The 21,213-nt window shown below is 40.4% G+C and overlaps 1 protein-coding gene across 3 annotated transcripts in view; it reads right to left on the bottom strand.

The window, feature by feature from the left end:
- Nucleotides 1–336: 336 nt before the first annotated feature.
- LOC119015462 (inactive dipeptidyl peptidase 10-like) overlaps nt 337–21,213 on the bottom strand; it is a 50,170-nt gene continuing 29,293 nt past the window's right edge. For all 3 annotated transcript variants that reach the window (XM_037091444.1, XM_037091446.1, XM_037091447.1), the window contains 24 exons: nt 21,023–21,117; nt 17,774–17,848; nt 16,236–16,288; nt 16,062–16,143; nt 14,440–14,560; nt 13,633–13,787; nt 13,447–13,544; nt 13,198–13,321; nt 12,964–13,002; nt 12,684–12,791; nt 12,497–12,588; nt 11,761–11,808; nt 11,553–11,671; nt 11,076–11,123; nt 9,504–9,602; nt 9,269–9,338; nt 8,237–8,365; nt 8,037–8,102; nt 6,417–6,471; nt 5,912–6,011; nt 5,418–5,476; nt 3,444–3,516; nt 3,153–3,226; nt 337–2,267 (listed from right to left, as the gene is read on the bottom strand). In XM_037091444.1, coding sequence (XP_036947339.1) covers nt 2,133–2,267; nt 3,153–3,226; nt 3,444–3,516; nt 5,418–5,476; nt 5,912–6,011; nt 6,417–6,471; nt 8,037–8,102; nt 8,237–8,365; nt 9,269–9,338; nt 9,504–9,602; nt 11,076–11,123; nt 11,553–11,671; nt 11,761–11,808; nt 12,497–12,588; nt 12,684–12,791; nt 12,964–13,002; nt 13,198–13,321; nt 13,447–13,544; nt 13,633–13,787; nt 14,440–14,560; nt 16,062–16,143; nt 16,236–16,288; nt 17,774–17,848; nt 21,023–21,117 — 2,117 coding nt within the window. In that variant the 3' untranslated portion in view covers nt 337–2,132. The remainder of the gene's footprint in view (nt 2,268–3,152; nt 3,227–3,443; nt 3,517–5,417; nt 5,477–5,911; nt 6,012–6,416; nt 6,472–8,036; nt 8,103–8,236; nt 8,366–9,268; nt 9,339–9,503; nt 9,603–11,075; nt 11,124–11,552; nt 11,672–11,760; nt 11,809–12,496; nt 12,589–12,683; nt 12,792–12,963; nt 13,003–13,197; nt 13,322–13,446; nt 13,545–13,632; nt 13,788–14,439; nt 14,561–16,061; nt 16,144–16,235; nt 16,289–17,773; nt 17,849–21,022; nt 21,118–21,213) is intronic.

Raw genomic sequence — 21,213 nt, 5'->3', positions numbered from 1 at the left:
GACGTTTCGGCCTAAATAACGTTGGATTTCAGTGGTTTTTTTACCGCTCGGTTTGTCGGCTCCTCTCGTCCAAAAGCACAAACGGCATCGAGGACGTTCATTGTCGTGATTAATGATTCTCGTGTGAAGCTGAACGTAATCGTCTGAATCACTCTTGTACATGTAATCACAGCCATGAACGCTCTCCATCCTTGTTGTGCTGTAACACTTAATGATTTTATTTATCTATAGTGCTTTATGCTCCATAACCGTGGAGGGTTTCCAAACTGTTTGCAGCTAAAGAAAATATATTTCGAAGGACATTCTCGGCTGCAAAGTGAAGAGGAATCTCCAGAACAGCTTTTTAAATTAATTTTAATGAATGAATCAGGACACGAGTTTCAATTGAAGTTACATAACTGAAATGTTGCTAGAGTGTTTTGTTATGCGAGGACTCAGAGGAGCGTTTAATGGCTCGAAACCACTTTGGAAACCAGTAGAATATATAAAAAAAAATGTAGAAAATTAAAATAGCATCCCGAAACTGTCATGAATGAGTGCACGAGTACATTACAGCAGAAATTACAGTGAATCATGTAAAAACAAACAAAATGAAATCACTTCCTGTCCCTTTAATCCCACAAAATTTGAATTATTAGTCGAAAAAGTTACTGTAAACTGATAATAAATAAATAAATAAATAAATAAATAAATAAATAACTTTCAGTTAAACACAAACACCGACCAGGAGACAGTGTAATAAAAAAGATCTTACAACATGAAGTACTGTACATGTGTTTAGCTCTATTGCTGTCTAATTAAAGGCTCTATGACCTCACGGATCTGCTACCATATTTGGTAAACAGGAGAAGAAGCCGCCCCCACGAGAATACACAGACTTGAGTGACAGACGGGTTTTTCTTCTTCGAGGTCGTCTCACGGTTACAAATGATCTGCTTCCCTTTACACCCTCAGGTAAAGTTTCAGTCTGTAGAAATGTTGATGTAAATTAATAAAAATGTCGCAGTCTTATGCCAACAGCTGCTAACTAGCCCCATCATACCGTGCTTGAATTAAGCGCGTGTCCTGTCGCAGCTTCCACAGTAACAGGACACCAAATCTTTCTTACAGTGATTAGTGCAGCGGGTCATTCATTCATTAAGATCCAGCTTAGTGACTTAATCGAGTTAAAAGTACCAACACTATTTTTATTCCTTAGCACAATTAGCGAATGCTTCTAAGGACTTGAAAGTAACTCACAGTAGTTTTGACCAGCACAGGAAGTACAACCCAGTAACCTCGACATGAATATGGCTACCTTTGGCTAGTTAGCTCAATTAGCTGTGCAGCAAGCCAGACTAACGGGTTAGTGTTGCTGTTGACACTGTTAGCCCCACTGTTAGAAGGAGGTTACTATCTGACTACCACCTCTTGAGATACAATGTGGTTTTACGAGACCGGACAGGCTAGCTGGTTAGCATGCTAGCTCCCCCAAACTCTCTCTTATTTAACTAGTCAGAGGGGAAATGCACTTTGTCATTGGCTTGTTTGTCATCTGAATTTTTATTGAACTAACCTGTACAAAACGGATGTTTTTGTCCAAACTTCACTTAGTCTTTCGCCTTTTCTTTCATGATTGTTTAACGTTGTTGATGAATACATGACATTTTAAGTTTTCAGGGACTTGAACCAGAACCACAATGACTAAACCTGCTTTTTTTATCCTGCTTCTACATGACACAGATGCATGAAAGTAGCACAAAACACTGTCAAGGGACATAATCGTCAAGGTATGTGTCCACAAATAAAAACGTCTTTCTGTTTCAGGTGAATGTGCCAATTGTAGCCTGTCATGGTTGCCAGTGGCATCAAGAGAAAACTCTAATTCTATCACCTCCCACACCAAACTTCACCCACATTTTGGCGAATTTAAGAAAAATCTCTCCGTCACACAAAAATGAAGCATTTTCTCTGATCTACAGGTGAAACTTGATACTCAACTGTCGGCGCTTTACTCTACTGAGGTGATAGAAACTATACTTGATATGTTGAAGAAGCTTGTTTTGTCCATCAAACGTTGTGCTACAGGTATAAAAACACACACACACACACACACACACACACACACACACTGGTAACGACCACATTCCCTCTCACTCGTCGTCACGTTGTTGTTGGCCAAGTAATGATGATGCGTCAAGCAGGCATCCTCCAAAATAACCAATTAGGGAGTGAGTCAGCTGAATCCGGCTGCGTCTTGACAGGAAGTGTCCCTCGTCTGGGTAGATCTGTCCCCAAAAACACGACAGATGCACAAGTAAGGAAGATATAAACACACACAAGGTCAAACAAAACTCAGCTCAAACAATGAAGGAAAAACAGAGCTGATTTTTGACATCCACTACTCAAAGTCCTTTTAATTGCCTTAATTACATATTGAGTTTGCAAATACTTAAGAAGAAAAAGATGATGTGATGGGGTCAAAAGCTCCAGAACAAGCTAGAAAGAGAATCATGAATGGCGATTTTGTTCAGATTTTTTGGTTTCCGTCTCTCTGAATGTCCCTTTCCTCGCACGTAAACAAATAACTTTCATTTATCTTTCCATGAGCGTGTTTTTTGAGTCTACTCAATGGTGAAACAAGGTTTTTATGAGCTCAAGGATGTTTTAAATTGATCTGAGATCACAGACGACTGTCAGCCTTCAGCTAAAGTGAAAAACCCATAAAAAAATTACAGAAGAGTTACGGCTGCAATATTTCATGAACTGCTTGAATCAGAAGCTCTGTAAAAGTATTTTTCAACTTTAATACTTGAAATGTTTTCAAACACAAACATTTTTCGATATTGTTTAGAAGGAAAGACTTTTGCTGAAACAAACATTAATGTTAGATTAACATATTTAAGTCATGATTTGGGTTCTTAAACCTTACAAACTCTTAGAACCACTGTAGTGTTGTCTTAAAAACACACTTTTTCCAATGCAGTTTGGAACAGAGGACCCCCAGATATTGTGACTGTCATTCAGGATTGTAACTTTCTTTAACAACACATTGTTCTTCAGTATAATTACAGAATTAGGACTAAAATTCCCAAAACACTCGTCACTGTCTTTGTGAAATTTGCACAGTTTAAGTTGTTTTTTCCTACAGAATTAAATGTATTCGTGTTTACCTGCATAGTATAATTGGCTCCAATCTTTATTAGGTGTTTGATGAGCTCTGCCGAGTGCTGAAAGTGAACGTTCGCTGTGGAGAAACACAAGCATCGACAAGGTTAATTCCACCGCTGGGATATAAAAGCTCCGGCTCTCGTCAAGGTCAAGTTTTTAATGTTCTGCATCACGGACAAGCTCAGTTCTAAAAAGGACACCAGCTGAAGAGACTCACACATACCTTCAATATCACACATCACAGCTTGTACGTTTGTTTGCAATGAGAAGAAAAATAGAGGAAATGTGTGTACCATCAGCGGTGCCATGGGCCAGAAACAGAGTTCCTCCCTGCAGACCTTTCATGTTGGGCAGGACTTTCGACGCCTGGAGAAAAAGAAAGATTCTTAATCAATACATTGTATTTTATAACTTTATATGTTTTGTATCTAAAATGTCAAAGGAATAGTTCAGCATTTTGGGAAATTCAACGGGTTATTTTTCTAGTATTGTCTTAAAAATATAGATTTTCAAGTGGAGTTTGGAACAGAGGATTTCAGATATTCTGACTCTGTCTAAATTTACCAGCACCTTACATAACATAACTAACATGTTATATCCTGGTGTGGTTTTAGTGGTGATTAAAGATACAATTTTTTTTAAGTGCAGTTTGAAACCATAATTTTCAGATTTCTACCAGCACCTCTAAAACTCACTAATTTACACTTTATATTTCAATTGTTTAGACTTAATTACAATAAAATGCTAATGAAATAATGAACATAAAGGAAGACAATTGATAAAAACGGTATTAAAATCCAATGAAACATGACAAGGCTCCTTCAATAAAAGCATAAAATGGACACAAAATAACAAAATGTTTGCTGTTGTGTTTGTGAGACTAACAGCGCCAGTGTGAGCAGAAAGTAGGTCCTGGAAAGGTCATGGAGGGATATTTTGAAAGCGACTTGGCCTTTATAGTGTGTAGTGGAATTGAACATTTGCAGAGAGAAATATCTTCACGCTCACATAACCGGTGAGTGTCTGGTATTTTAGATTGCATTTAGATCTATCGCTCAGGGGAGTTTGGCTTGAGGCTGTTATATTGGAGGATATCTCAATCGCATCATTCAGTTTGTTCCCAGCTGGGACTGAAACAGGGAGGTTTCTCCGGTTTGTCAGTCACCGCACATCAACAGCCGGACGCCTCATAACCCATTTCAGTCTCAGAGGTCGGGCTGAGTGATGATGTCCTGCTGATTATTGTCTGATCACATCGTGCCACATTCTCCCTCCCTCTGATGTCATTTAAAGCAGATCCCCCCTCCCCACCTCCAGCTGTGACAGTCACCAAAATAGCGTACCCTGGCCCAGTTATAGGCAACCCACTTAGAAGGAAAAACACACTTTGACTGCAACCTTCACTTAGAGGACAATTGTGTAATTTCTCTGTTCAGCCTCGGGCAATTTCTATTTTTCATGTTTTGCAAAAGGACAAAGATTTGGAGTGTTGCCTGAAATGCTTGTGGCCAAATTTATATTTTTATTGTAGCACGGACGGAGACTGTTTTGTTTGTGAATTGAACCAAAGAATGAGAGCAGAGAGTCGTGTGTGTGTGGTCTGCTCCACAAACCTTTGTGAATTCTACCTGGATTTTTTTATTTATTTTTTTTTAAAAAGAGAGATGAAAAGTATTTTTCTTTTAGTCCAAAATGTGATTTGGATTCTAGAAATAATTTGTGGTTATTATGTTTTTAAGCTGCGCACCAGCAGCCTCTCAGTTGTGGCTCTATTCAAGTCAATAGAAGAAAAAGTGCTATTCCAATAATTCTGTTTGGTTTCCACCACATCTTTACAGATACCTGTCCAGCTTCATCTTTACAAACATCTGTCTCTACAACATCTTTACACAGACCTCTGTCCATCACATCAGTTATTGAGGCTTGGGGCTTGTATAATCCACTGTCAAGCTGTAAGCTTTATTTGACTTTTTCTTTGTATTTTTTGTTTGAGAACAGAGCAGTTACTCAAGAGATAAAATCACTAAGATTTTATAAAGGCAGTCCGTGTTGTTTTATTCAGACACTATGATAGTTTTGGTTGATTTTTAAATTATGTGATTATTGGTCTGGAGTTGTTTCAGATTAGGGGTTTTATTGCTGCCTTACCAACTGTTTTTCTTTTTTTTTTATTTATGCATCTGGCTGCTGGAAAATATGCAATTTGGGACATAAAAATAATAAAAACAAGCTCAGCAACAGATGGAGTATTGATTAAAGCGGCTCACTTGGTATTTGTTCTCCTCAGATGAAGGCGAGCCAAGATATCTCTCCGAGAACGCAGAAGCTGGAAGAGATATGAAGGTTAAGTTGTTGTATGTGGTCTTAAGATCTTTAACGGATTTGACATGTTTAACAGTAACATGAGAGAAACCTATATACACTGTGTGAGCTGAATCCTTCTCCTGCTCTGCCTGCTCTCATTACAAAACACAGAACCAGAAGAAGTCTATTAAACTATAATCACATCCAGCTGCATCTCCTCAGCTGTACAGTTGCTTCAATACTCAGTCAATGCTCCCAGAAATGAAGGAAGCTTTTCATCCTAAAATTCAATAAGAGAGAATTCCCGAAAGCACAACCTGAGGATAATTAAAGTCACATTACCCAGACAATACACCGTGTAGGATAAAGACGTCAGCGCTGCAGCAGGAGAAGTAATAAGCCTCCACATCCCTGCAGGGTGGATTAAAGAAGATGAGATATATGAAGGACTGCTCACCGTACATTGTCCAGTCGATGACAGGAGCCTGAGCTGCAGCACATCGGATCAGCTTCTCCGTCGACTTCAGCATCATCAGTGTGAGGAAGCCGCCGTAGTCCTGTTAAAAGTAAAAACACTCTTGATTTAGAACAGAAAAACAGAACAAGCATTACTATTCACCTTTAGAGGGAATAAAGGGAAAGTTGTACACAATTTTTTCAAATGCTGTCTTAAAAATACACATTTTTAAAAGCAGTTTTGAACAGGGGATTCTTTTAGGTATTGTAATTTTGATTCAAACCTATCAAAACCCACATAAGCAGCAGGCTGTATCTAATCTCCTAACAATGTGCCCTCTTAAATTACCCTGTTTGAGTTAATTGAGTTGTCAGACAGTTTAAATGAGCCTCATTGAGCATTTTGAACCACACTGTTGACACAGATTGATCCAGTTGTGTATATATTCAGTCAGCTGCAAAATCAGGCTAAAAGGTTCGATTAATTCACAGTCTGATGGACGAACCTCTCCGAAGACTCCGACTCGAGTGCGATCAACAAACGGCAGCTCCGTCAGGTACCTGAGGCACACAGAGGAGACGTCTTAAATTAACCAAATAACAAGTGGAGTTCTGTGTCGGAAGCTTTTGCATTTCATCTCACACACTCAGCTGAAGCTCTGATTCAATGAGACTGAGAAGTTTTAATCCACAAACGACCAAGTGACCAACAGTAAGAAGGTCAAAGCCACAGGAAGTTAATGACAATGCTCGTGTGGTGCCTTCAGGAGCTGCTGGGAAAAGAGATGAACAAAAAATGACTCCGAGGTTCCAATGTTTTCTAAAACCTTTTTCAGTCTCATCTTAGTCTTTAAAAATCTAAATTTGTGTCAGTAATTCTAACAATGCAACAATTACATAAAAATCTGTCATGAGCACACCATCCAAGGAAAATCTTCACTTTTCTTTCAACTTTCATTTGATTAATATTTTGGTTCATAAAACATGAAATTATAGTCAATCAGAATCTTCCAGATATCAAGTTGTGATATTCAAATGTGTAATTTTCTTTGAACATTGGCAAAAAACCCAGAAATATTCACTTTGCTCACGCTGAAGAGTAAGAAATTGAGTAAATTCACATCTATGTAGCTAGAAATACATTTTTTTTTTACATTTGTGCTTCCTGGATACATATGAATTTTTATTCAAAAAAAGGTGTGTGATTGTATTTCAATTCAAATTAAATTCAAATGTAAGAAAATTTTGAACGCTCCATGTTTTCTAATTCTGTTTATACACTTTCACCGAGCACAGGTGTTGCTGAAAGCTGCATTAATGAAACCCTAATTTAAACCCATCTGTTTATGCAATTGCTGCCATTTCTCCAAAAAACAATTCAAAAAGGCATCTGTGAAATTCAAATCGCAGAAACGCTGCACTGAAGCTCTGCCTTTCAAAATTGAACAGATATCTGACAAACCAGACCAGACATAAAGAAACTCTCCGCAAACTTTATAATATCTCCAGAGCTTTTCGTCATCAGACAGCCCTTTCAGACAGGAAACTGCAGCAGATTTATTAATCTATTCTCTCTTTTCAAAGCCACCAAACTCCTTTGACAAAAGCAGTAATTCTACCTTGCAGAACACTGGAGTTGCTTGTCTACAACAGCCCGGATTGGTTGGTCTGTTTGTGTTGTTGTGTGACTTCAAGCGTTGGTTCGGATTCACCGAGTCACACAATACTACAAACAACCTAAATGATAAAGGCGCCGGTAGTGCAGAAATTCCTGTGTTCTGTGAGGTTAAATTACTGTTTTTGTCACAGAAGTCTGGTGGCTTTTGAGAGAGCATAGAGGGATATAAATGCTTCTGTTCCCTGACTGACAGCGCTGTCTGGTGCAAAGTGAAAGCAGTAGTGACATATTTCAAATACAGCATACACTTAACATTGTTTTATTATTTGCCCCCATCCACATCATTTTATCACTTAGCTTCTGTGGCGGTACTCCCGCTGCCTCTCCTAAACGTGGGCGTTCTGACCGCCATCAACGACAAATAAGTGCCTCACACAACCGCACTCCAGATAATCTGAACTAACCCTTTGAAATGACGCACACAGACGGGAAAAAATGCGTTACGTACTCCAGAGCTGCTATCTGGTCCTGGGTGTCCACTGTGCCGAGGCCCTGGTGGACCTGCTGCAAAATCCTGAGAAGCGACAAAGAAAAGGAGGATGAAGGTCAGACATTATTAGATAAGACTGACTCTATTGACTTTATTTATTGAGTCAAAATGTGCAGGAAGAACTTGTGACAGACTTGTTGAGTGTTTCTGTGAAGTACCTTTGACCTCTGAACCCAGACCCTCTGCCGTCCAGTCGTGCTACAATGACCTGCCCTGATCCCACCAGGACCCAGTCCCAGTCTGGTCTGAACTCCTCTGTCACTGCCTGGTCGCCAGGAGAACCGCCACTATCAGGACAAGACAGAGATATGACGGTCATCATAACCTTTGTTGACTTATTCGACCTCCATCCCAGAGACACTGCAGCTGCAACAGCTAAAGAGGTTGTTGTGTTTACTGGGGAAATTACATCTCACAAGCCATTATATGAGCTTCATCGTTGGCTTTGTGTTTCACAATGACGCAATTACAACACATTACCACCAGACAACCACTGAACACAGATTTTTTTATTAATACTTCCACACAGTTTGTTTTACTTTCTTTTTCTTTTCCTTTTTGTCTTTTTTTGGGGGGGAAAGCTGATTAGGGCTACATGTCTCAGGAAAAGACAGAATTCTTAGAAAATAATCAGAAGTCTCGCAATAAAAGTCAGAACTGTCAGAACTGAAGAGCTGTATGAAGTGATGGAGAGTAACTACATTTACTTAACTACCGTACTTAAGCAAAACTTTTGGGTATTGTCTTCAGAATCAAAACATTACTTCTTACAACATTGTCTAAACTGAATTAAATGCACGCCGTCAACAGGTAGCAGCACTGCTAATTAAAGCATATAAAATGCTATCATACTAATATGCTGTTTTTCCAATTTAATAAGTTTGAAATTGAGCTCAGAAGAAGAAATTGTCCAGTTTGTGACTTTACTGAAACCACTTTGCATACAAAGAGGATTAAAGGTCGTTCAAATTGTAGCTAAGCTAAAAAATGTTAGGCTAAATTTACATTTTCTCATCTATAATTTCTTTTTTATTTTCACTTATTACTGCTGTTGATTTGTAAAATGTATTGAGCAGCCTGCAGCTACAGAGAGGATTGAGTCTGTCCTCGCTGAGCTCGGCCTTTGAAGCTCACGGTGCTGCTGCGGTAAATGAAAAAAATGCAAATGTAATAAAGTGGAATGGGCTTACACAATGAGGAGGAGGCCGTAGAGGTAGGACTCGGAGAAGTCGGGAGGATAGATGAGCTTCAGAGGGAGCTCTGTGAGCAGGAGACAGAAACAATGAGGTGAACCAGAGGACACACACACACGCTCACACACAAACACACTCATTCTGCCTCTAAGTAGCTCATTATCTCAATTTATTAAAGATCTCAACACACACAAACACGCACACACAGCTGTTAAGTGCAGATCGGCTGTACCAAAGTTGTCATTAGTGATCATCCGGATCTCCGACTGAATCGTCTTTTTAGTCTCCAGCGCCGACCGCAGGGGGAGGTTGTTCTCCAAGATGAAATATGCTGTGAAATAAAAATTCAGACTTGAACAGCTTTTTATTTATTTGCACAGAATGAAACTCTGAAAACCAAACAGGACCGGAGGCGTTCGGTTAAAGCTTTAGCTAACTTCCTTCTAGAAAGACGTTGAGGAGATAATGAGTTGACTGAGTTTTCATTTTTGGCAGAACTTGTCCTATCCTAAAAGATTTTATCGGAATTTGTAGAATAAAAACAGATGACCAACAGGAACCCTGATGAAGATCTTGAAGGTTGAAACATTTCAGTGCTTTATTATTCCGTGAGTATATCGTTTTGAACCTAATATGAGTATTTTTTATTCTGATTCAAGCATTTTCCTCTCATGAGCACTTGCGTTTTTCTTGAGTTTGATTATATAAAGAAAGTCCTCAGGCACACCACTTCTCCGTTTTCATAAGTTTAGATTTCCAATGTGAAAGGGAAAATCCTAAAAGAACCAAACATTTCCCTTGGAGAATTCCTGAAGTGCTTTTAGAAATGTATATAAGTCCTATAGGAATTTTTGACCACGGTAACAGTCCAAAAAACCCAAAGACTCTACATTTACTGTTGTGAATGACAAAGAAAAGCAGAAAATAATTGAAATTTCTGTTTGAAAAATGACTCAAAATAGTTGGCAATCAATTCTAATAACTAATTGTTGCAGCTTGTTGTTGCAGGTTAACCAGATGGACATCTATATGAAACCAACCCAATAGTACTGAGGCTCTAATTAACCGTAAAATACCAGTGGGTGTGTTCTGGCCACAGGGGGCAGTAAAGAACTGTTGGTGTCAGTGAATCTCTGTTGCAAATACAGATGGCAGAAAAAATACAGACCTGTCCCTTTAACTTTGAGTGTATTCCAGCTTAAATTAACAATTACTTTACATACATCCTGCTTCAACATGAGGGAGTTACGTTAAAATGAGTCGCTGCAGATCTACGTTTACATTTCTGTTCATATATTCGTGTTTCCTGCTGGTGTAGAGGCAAAGGTGAAGTGTGAGGTCGTACAGACGTAAAGACAACAAAGACCACCGTTCACATGAAATATTCAGCAATGGAAGAGCACGACTGCATTTTTATTTTATAACCGCTGATCCATACAGCGGGCAGGGCTCCTCAACTGTTCATGTAGCATTACACAGTGACACGTGTTTTAATATCTGTTCCTCCAAATGTTCCTTTAGAAAATGCTTCTGCACGCGTCCTCAGAAGTATGGACTATATCAGAATGATAATATAGGAGATGAATCGTGGCCCTTCAAAATGTGAATGATGATTGCAGGTGCAGATTGGCACCGGCATCAAACCCGACAGCTGCCGATGTTTTCAAACAAATGAGATGATGAGGCTTAATTGCTGCAAACTATTTTCCATTTCAGAGCAGACGAGGGAGCGGAAAAAGGCACATCTGCCTGCCCACACAAACATCACAGGAACATGAAATGGTTCAGGATAAAGAGTACTCACAGTCCTCGTCATCCAGACTGAGAAGCAGCACAGCGGGAACTCCAGGACCTGCGACCGCACGGAGAGAAAGATGCCAATAAATCTGCTTGACACATCAGAAATTATGTATTGTTATACATTTTTCTCACGTTTTTAAAAATGTTGGACCCTTCAAGACGCTTTTCTCAAAAAAAAAAAAAAACAAATATATATATATATATAGATATATATATATAGATATATATAGATATATATATATAGATATATATAGATATATATAGATATATATATAGATATATATATATAATGTGTTAAATGTCACGAGGAAATAAAAATGTTCTGGTGCTCCGATTTTGAGAAAAGCGTCTTGAAGGGTCCAACATTTTTAATATATTTAATATATATATTAGCTAGAAGAACATGTGGGAAAGGCGAGTGACGTGAATTATAAAAAGCAGTAAACATCACATTTCACTGATGTATTCGCCTGTCTCTCACCTTTACAGTACAGGATGGCGTGCTGTGCGTCAGGACTGACGTCGGCGTCAAAGAATGAACAGTCCTCCTTCAGTCCACAGGTGAGGCATCGCCGTGGAAACAGGCCGAGTGTGGACACACTGAGAGAGGAAGGAGACGACGTGTTTACACCGAACAGTGGAAGGTAAATAATGAAACGATCATTACAGTTTGGTTGAGACTGTTCTACCTGTATAAATGTCTCTGCTGTGCAGAGTCCTCTGTGCTCAGGATGTATCTGTGTGGAGCAAAGTAGGACAAGGTCACGGATCCATTATAGATCTGTTTTCAGACTTTACTACGTATTATAGCTGACCGTCCAGGAACACACAGTTAAGCAGTCATGAACCCGCAAAGCCTGTTAGACAAAAGATGTTTCCACGAGTGAAACCATTGTTTACTTCTTATCTCCTTCAACAGAACAGAGCTGAAGCAGCCGTACCGCTGGAGGAAAATCTTAAGAGAAAGAAACATTCTTTAAGACTTGGAAGCTGCACAAAGACTCACACATCTCTGTTTCTCAGAGAAAATATCAGTTCACCAGCTTGGAGGAAGGGCACAGTAAAGTCGTGTTGTTAGAAAGATATAATGATTACACGTTGGCAACAACGAGCCAGTGTTCATGATAAATAATTCATCCTCTGTAGTATTTTTCAGCGAAGACTGTCTGCAGATCTTCCACCTCGAAAAGCTTCAACAACCAGTTTGTTTGGGCCAGAAAATCCTTGACTGGTCCTGAATCATGATGCCGTTTGCTGTCACATTATTGATACTGGTTTAGAGAGATTTTTCTGAGTAAATCAATCTTGAACTTGTAGCTCTTGTATTCTGTGCAAAATTAATTGAAAAAATTTCCAACAGAAACAAATTATACATGTTGAGATGATGCCAGTGGAGATGTTTTGGGGCGCTGAACTTGAACTCACATGATCTGGTTGTTTTCATCGTAGGCTACGATTTTCGTCACCTCCCAGTCTCCCGACGTCAAGTGTCGGACTTCATCCTGCTCACTTCGTAGCTGAAAGAGAATCAGTTAGGAGGGTTGGAAAAAATCTGCACAGAGAGGTTACGAATCAGGGATGAGGACAGCTTGTGGAGGAGAAAGACAGTCACCTTCCTGCTGAACATGGTGACGTGGTGGAAGTCTCCCTGACCTCCCTGTTTGACCGGCAGAGTGCAGAAGAAGCGGCTCCTGTCTTTGGAGAACAGCGGCTGCTGTCCCTGCAGAGACAAACAGAGGTCACGTACTTCATGCATCAATGGCTGCTGCTGTATTCTCCCTCAATAATGCAACACACTGTATATTGCTCAGAGGACAAAACATTCATTGTTGGCAGGAGTCAGCTATTGTTGGTGAATACTGCGTTGAGGAATGTCTTGTATGCGGGTTTACCTGTCGTGGGAGCCATGTGTCCGAAGACTCCTCATGTCTCTGAAAAAAGAGAAGAAATCATGGTTAAACATGATGTCTACATATTTAAAATAAAAGGTTTATATTTCCTTTGAATCTTGTACGCTTCTTTTTTCAAATCGAAATCAAGCTCAAACCAAAAAAAACATCCCTCTCTAAAGCTTCATACTTTTAATCTTAGAATCTGATTTTAGAAATATGTTTTGCAACACCCACCTGCACGCACACTCCGATGGTGGCGTCGCACACAGTCAGCAGTGAAGCATTCTGGGGCCTGTTGAGCCAGCGCACAGCGAGGTGAGTATTACTGATCCACTTCACCATGGTGATGTAGAAATCCCTGCAGAGGACACAGAGAGGGAGTCAGATTGAGGATTTGGTGCCTGTGTGTGTGTTGTATTTATTTATATATGTGTATGTATGTGTGTGTGTGTGCGCGCGCGTGCGAGCGCATGTGTGTGTCACCTGAGCCGGAGCTGATCCGGAGGCTGCAGCTCCTGAGTGTGTGTCGCTCCAAACAGGTTGACCACAGACAATCTGACGGCAGGGTTCATCTGACCGGCCTGATGGGGGAAGATTAGATATTCAGAGATGCGAGGATATCGAGACATCATTCTATGATTTCTGTGAGTGTGACGGGTCCAGACTGACCATAGGATACGGGTACTGTAGTCCTTTAGGGTAGGTGTTGCCGGTGAACTGGGGCAGAACCATATTGGGTACCAGAGAGTTGTTGATGGTGAGGAAGGCCAGTTTCTCTCCGTCAGGCGACCACCAGTGAGCCAGGTGTGAACCCAGAATCTCCTCTGAGCAGAAACAGACATGATCAAATTTATCACCTGTCTCCATCACATCTTTACACAAACCTGTCTCCATCCCACAAAACTTCACCTGACTTTCAATCGGTTTGAGGGTGAGTAAATAATGACTGAACTGACTTTTTTGGGTGAACCTTTCCTTCAAAATACCTTTAAAACAACAAACAGTTATTTCTCTATTTTGAGCGCTTCTTCTTGTTGCTGTTTGTGAGTATCACTGGCGAAATGGACTTCAGCACTTGTTCTGCTCCTTTCTTCTCTGTCAAACATCAGCCAATTTAAATGGTTTAAATTTAAAGTAAATGCAAATGAAGAGGAGAGAGAGAGAGAACATGGAGCTCGCAGTAAATCCACAAACAGGAATGATTCTATAATGTCGCCATCTGCGTTGGCCTGTGTTTGTGTTGCACAGACCGTCGCCACATTACTGAATTTGTTTACATAGCGACTTAATGGAACTACAGGCTTGTTGATATTTCATCGCCATTCTGCTTAGTTTGTCTAGTCTGCTGAGCTGCATATTTAATGCCGCAGACTAATGTGTGAAACTCTTTAAAAGCAGCTTAAGTGAAGCTGCACGGTCCACCCTGACGACACTGTTCTACCTGTTCTAATAGTTGTCTGCTGTGATTACACACACCTTCGTACAACCAGTCGGCAAGTCCGTTGAAGATGACTCCTTCCATCCCCGAGGAGGTGATTCTCAGAGAGTTACTCCTCACGTCGGACTGGTAGTAGATGTTATTCTCAAAAATGTAGATCTGAGAGAAAGAAGAGAGGAAGGTATTTATTGTACGCTCTGACATGATTTTTATGAGCTGTGATCCTCTCTTCTGTCTGTCTGCTCGTCCTTTTGATCCGTTTTTCTTTTTGATTTCCTTTCTGATGAGATTTTGTTTTTTCATATTAAAGCCGGCGGTTTATCTCACCACACAGCAGCCGCGTGTGTTTACTCTCCTTCTTTCATCAGTGTTTTAATATTTGCATTTGATCAGACCGACACATCCTGCATGTTCAATAATATCCCAAAGTCTGTCGGAATTCATTTCTATCGTGCATGGAGAGCATTTCTCCTTTTTGGAGTTATTTATTTTTCAGCTCTGTTCTGAAAGTCCATCGCAGACACCATGTTGTCACCTAACGGTTTGAGCACTAATGTTTTGGCATTTTGAACATCGACATCTTGTTTTTTTGGGCCAGAGGTGACCATACCTTGGGGAGGAACAAGAAAGATAGATGTAATAGAGGACCAGAGATCACTAGGAACAGAAGGCAACACAAACAGAAATATATGACTAGAAAACACAATAAAGTCTTGCAAATACAGCAAAAGTTACCACACAGAGGCAAGCAAAGTATGAAAGACTACGAGAAAGGTGAAAAACTGATAATAAAGCAGAGAAATTTTCCCCCAGAGTCAATATTAATATTATTTCCACTTTAAAAATCATATTTTTTCAGCAAACTTAGTAAGACAGTTAACACATTAACAACAAGACAGCAAAGCTGCATGAAAACAGACATGTCACCTAATAAATGAAGAACAATTTAATTTCATATTAGGAGCAGAGCAATTAAGATAACGTGCTGAGTTTTTGTATAGGCATAATCAGGAAGTGATATCTGATGATTGTGTAGCATTCGCAAGCTTGTTGTTGACTTCCAGCGGAGAACAGCACACAAACCCACCCCGGTGAGTTTAATTATTTCGCTCGAGTTCTCCTCGTTTCAGGACTGTGGTTTTTTTGTGCGCAGACTGAGTTTGATTGACGTCTCCCAAAGTCTCACATTAGCTTCGTTTACACCTTCATCGCTCCTTATCACGACATGTTAGTCTCATCAGTGCGCTGACAACTTCCAGCATGTTGCATCTCGATCCAGAGCAGAAGACAATAACTATAGAACAGCATGTGGGTGAGCAGGAATTGTATTTTTGCTTATAATTGGATCCGGATGTGTTAAACTCTCTTTATTTGCTTGCAATTAGTCACAAATGAGTCCTTTTTCAAGAACAGAGAGTCAGAAACCTTCCAGGAAAAAGTGTGATGTAACGTAAAAATAAGTCAGAGCTGTAAATTAGGTCAGTGTCAGAGCAATAACACAGCAGACACAGCTCAGTGTGGATGTAAACAGAGAATATACTGTAAAGACTGAAAGAAGAAAACATCGCTGTGTGGATGAAACCCCTCCGGAGGAATGAGGCAGTCTGGATTTATAGGACAGACAGCGAGGGGAGAAAAAGATTGAGACGCTCCGTCTTACCAGCTGTTGTCCTTGTCTTCCCCACGCTGCATGTTGGAGCACAGCGTTGTGAACCTCAGGAGGGTTCAGCTCCCACACCTCCCTGATAGACAAACACGTATAAATGAACAATTAGCATGTGTCTCTCAATGCCAACGTGTGCCTGCAGCCAAAGTGTGAATGCTTTACGCTCACCTGGTGTAGATGTTGTAAACGACGTAGGACGCCGTGTAGGAGTATCTGTACACCTGCAACCAAAGTTCAGCTTGTCATGCAAACACTGACCTCACAAACATCTGATCACGAAAGATGCAGGAAACTTAAAACACCCACGAGAGGAAAAAGTTAATCAGCCCCTCCAGGATTTCACAACATGTGCGGCCTAAAATTCTTGATATCTCTGCAGCTTTTCTTTTAAATTTGCGTCACGCTGAATTCACAAAGTTTTGTGAACTTTCTGGAGGGACTGGCGCTTACAAAAGCAGGAAAAAATGTTTCTGTACACAAAGGCATGTTATCTTGAGTGAACTTGTGGATTTCTCTGGTTTGAACATTGTTTTTTGACATTCTAATAAAGAAATCTTACATATTATATCAGTAATTGTGACACTTTTTCAGAGAAAAAGTGTATTCTTGATTACAGCTGTGTAAAAAAATGGTTTATTAATCAAAGGAATATTCAATTTGAGCTGACACTGAAGCTTTTGCAGCTTTAATGTTCTTAATATTTTCCAAAAAGAAGTTTTGAGATTCAGACAGTGTGATAAGTATTGTGTCCCCCTGGCTCTCCATGAAAGCTGCATGATGTTTACACTAAAATAATATTTAAAGAAAATTCAGTCTGGCATATTCATAAACTTTGGGATCTACTTTCTTTCTCTAAATCCCCAAACTTCCTCGTCTTTTCCTTCTCTGCCAGGTGGACTGTGCTGCACAGCTGATATGCCTTCATGCACGGCGGTGCGTTAACAGAGGAATTCAATTGAGAGGCACTAAAGGGAAGTGGAGTGAAATGTGCAGAAAATAATCGATATTTCTACATAAACAGAAGTGCACCTTTCAGAGGACGTTAAGATGTGTTTTCATCTGGCAGTGATGACAGAACACTCTGCAGGAGGAACACACGTCCTCAGCTGCTGCAGTGATTCTCCACCTGAGTTTGCTAACAAATCTAAAAATCAATGCATACGCCTTGACTTTGAGGGGAGAAGAAAGCCTCATTGTGGATGACTGAACGTTAACACAAGGAAACAGAAGGCAGCACTGACAGAAAATGCACCAATCCACACCGTAGAAACACAACAAATAAACCCACACCTGCGCGGTGCAGGTGGTGCAATTTGTCTTCAGTCATGAGCCAGCTCAGTCTGTCCGTGCGTGCTCGGTCCAACCTCAGAACTATCCCAGGCATCAACGCTAATCTTTTCAATTCGAGTCAATTCCAATTTAGGACACAGAGAGAGCTCTTCAGTGGAACAAAAGAGCAGAAAACACAGATGAAACCGAGCGCACAGGCGAAGCTGCGGCCGAAGCTCTTGTGTGGGTTTGTTGGTGCATGCAGATGAGTGAGTGACAGCACCCGTTGGGGAAACGCACGGGAGCGCAATGTAAATGACAGCTTTGGCAGGAAGTAAACAGAAGCTGGTGTAGCGCAGAGGGTGATCCAGAGGCTCGTGAGAGGGGACGCAAATTAAAAAAAGTGTTTTGTGGGTAAATTATAACTTGAAACTCACCTGTTTGACGTCATAGGCGAAGAGCACGTACTTCAGATCTGCGGAGAGAGAGTACTTTGCCACCTTGAAAGCCACCTGAGGAAGAAAGAAAACAAATTAACTGAACCAAAGCAGATTTTTTTTTTGGGGGGGGCTTTTCAGATACTTTGAATCTGCCGTGAGTCCCCCAGGAGTACAGGGGGACATAGTTACACATTAAGAAATTAAAAAGACACGTAAACTCTTTAAAGGCCCCGACACACCGAACTGACGCAAAGAACTGGCTGTGACAATCTGTGACTGTACGTGGCGTTTCACTTCTTCTTTATCTAAACTGAAAAGCTGCACTTGAACGCACCACGAAGACTACAGCTGACAGCCAACAAGCTTATATGTTCTGCGCCTGCCTCTCTGTGGAAATACAAACCGTTGTTATGATTAAGCAGCATATTCCGTCACCGCTCTGGAGCTGTTGTGTGTTAAAAAGTCGGTAAAGAGAAAAATAAGGAGAAACTGCGTCAAATGGAAGAAAGTGTCTCCTCTGCACTGATCTGCTCACCTGAACAGCCAGTCAGAGTGACTTCTCTCATCGATGAGCTGCTGCCGATTCCACAAGCTGAGTTGACGGCAACGGCGTGGGACACACTGCACTCACTGACTGCCCTGACGATGCCCGACAGCCGACGTGGTGTGTCGGGGTCTTTTCATATAATAATACAAACAAATTTCCATCAGTGAACAAACAAGCTGTTCCCAGAGGAAAAATAAGGTCCCAGAACACTGTTTGAAGCTGGAAAGGTGGCAGGGTCTGCCACGTGCAAACAAAGTTAAACAGTATGAAACTTTGTTGTCCTTTAAGGTCAGTTTGGTTATTCAGTCATGAAAAAAAGAGAGGTTGTTTATTCAGTTCGTTAAGGCAGTGAAGGTCGTTCTTCATGACTTTGAGATGAAGCAACCAGAGCTGCAAAAATGCAAAATCATCTCCAGGTTTTAGGACTCTCTCCTGCAGGACTGTATAAAACCATATAGCCAGATTGCTAACAGGAGGCTAATTGTATTACAGTAAAGTTACAACATAGTGAACTTTTAGTTGCTAACTTGGTTAAAAAATTTGGTTTAAAACCCTGAATTTAAAATGTTTGGTCCAATAAACCTCCTAGATAGAAGAGAAGAAAAACCTGAGTAAACAAAAGCAGCGAGTCTTCATTGTCTGTGTTTGATCGGCTGCAATTGCTCTTTTGTGTCCGCTAACATTGTTCATACTTCCAGCCTTCATCCCATTACAATGACAAAAAGACGCAGCAGGCAAAAAGTAATCTAGCTGCTAAAGGCCATGAAACCTCAGGGGAGCCACAGCAGGTTCTGACATTTCTGGGAGAGGACGAGGAGGATGGATATTTTATAGACGACAATTCAAACTGTCCAGAGTCACTGTTGTGCAGTGAGATGATTAGACAGACCTTAAAAATCAAGTGTTTTTACTTCTTGGAGTCAATGATTCTGAGATTTTAATGTTTCTTTTTGTGCCTGAAAGTGTCTCTTATTAAGTCTTTGTGCCAAAATCCATGAAAAAAAGTCCTTTATTCATATCTGTTTTTTCCTCAGAGTGTCTCTAACTGTGCAGCCAGGCAATGAGAGCATTCAGTTTTTCGATGCTGCAGCTGGTGGAATTTGCACATTATTGGGGGAGGGATCAAATGAGTGACTTCCTAAATACGAGGCCACCTCTGCTTTTATGATTTCATTCACATACTTTGACAAGCTTACCGAGCTTCAAATCCTCATCAAATCCCCTTATGCAACCATTAAAAAAGTACAAGCTACAACAGTGTGGAACAATTCTGCAAAATTAAAAAGAGGAAGGCAGAAAAAGAGCCTCTCAAAGACACGTGGTTGTCAGGAAAAAGGTGCTTCAGAGAAGACGAGAGGGTATGAATAAGAGGCTTATGATTTCTTACCGTGTGTGTGTGTGTGTGTGTGTGTGTGTGTGTGTGTGTGTTATGAAACAGCTGGATTATAATGATGCAATTAGAAAACAGCTAAATTTAGTCTGCTTTTCACATTCATGGTTGGATTACACTGATATTTGAAGCCTCTAAATGGATAATAAGATTATGAACACTGGCATATTTTCATGTTCCTGGAAGTCATACCGCATGTGAGCGCAGCCGATGATCATTTTAATGGTACAGATCAACTTTTAGGCTGTTTTCAGACCTGGTACTGAATGATACGATCATAAGTGGACAGGTTATAGTCCATCAGTTCACGCCTGGAACACCCGGTCCAGACATGATGTTGTTATATAAAGAAAGAAGAACTTAATATATAATATCTGCCGAATTTACAACAATGCCCAGATAACTACTAATTTGTCATCAACAAGTTTCTCCTAACTCATATACTCACAAAATTAAGTAATTTTTAAAGGGAGTCTGGGGACTTTCTCCACAAGCAACTTCAGAACTGTACTGCACTTAATGCTGAACTTACATAAAGGCACCAACGATTCACAAACTGTAAAAGCTGATTTTTAAAACGGATTTTAAAGTTTCTCACCACTCCAAAGTTCTTAAAATTACCGGTACACATTTTTTTAAGGTAGTCTGGTCCTTAGAGACAAGGCAATCAAAACTGTGATCATTTTAGTGACTATCCAATGATTTGATTGCATGATACTAATCTAAAATAACATTCCAAACTGAATCTCCATTCTCTCATCGTGCTGAGTGTGCTGAGGTAAGATGAGGTGAGCAGATTTAGAGATCTCAGAGGCCGACAGCTGGGTACACAACCCCCCTCTGAGCGGCATATTATCATATTGTAATTCTGGAGGTAACAGAGATACAGCAGCGAGGTGCTGCCGGCTGCTCTGACATGCTTTCTGCAGCCTCTGGGGATCCAACACAGCAGAAAGACAAGAAGAGAGCAGCTCGGTCTCTGTTTTAAATAAAGTGTTGAGAAGCAGCTGGTAGCAATGTTTGGAGGCTGAGTCCCACATATAAGAGATTAAAAATATGTTGGGTTTTTTTTAGCTCACAGGCTCTGTAGCTTTTCCTTAAGAAGTATTTCAAGAGTTACAATCTTTAGCAAAAAGTATGTAAAATACCAATAATCCTGTCAAAAAACACGTATTTTAGCATTGTTGTGCTTACCCCACACATGCAACATCTAAAAATTGGTCACATTTGCTACTTTGCTTCAACTGGACACAAATTCTACCACAGTGAAATAATCGTAGAATACATGAAACATTTCAAGGAGACTTACGAACGTGCTGTTGCTCAGAATGACCTCCGTCTCGTTCAGCTCGAAGTTAAACTTGATGACGTGACCGTCTCTGTTCCTGTACACCACCTCTGAGTCTGAGGGAGGAAACACACAGACGGTAATGGCCAGCAGCTCTGATAAAAAGGTCACTGAGCCGCACGTAAAGAACAACTGGAGTGACTTCGGAGGCT

The sequence above is a fragment of the Acanthopagrus latus genome, chromosome 24, assembly GCF_904848185.1.
Source record: "Acanthopagrus latus isolate v.2019 chromosome 24, fAcaLat1.1, whole genome shotgun sequence".
NCBI lineage: Eukaryota > Metazoa > Chordata > Actinopteri > Spariformes > Sparidae > Acanthopagrus > Acanthopagrus latus.
This window is presented reverse-complemented; position numbering and strand designations above follow the sequence as displayed.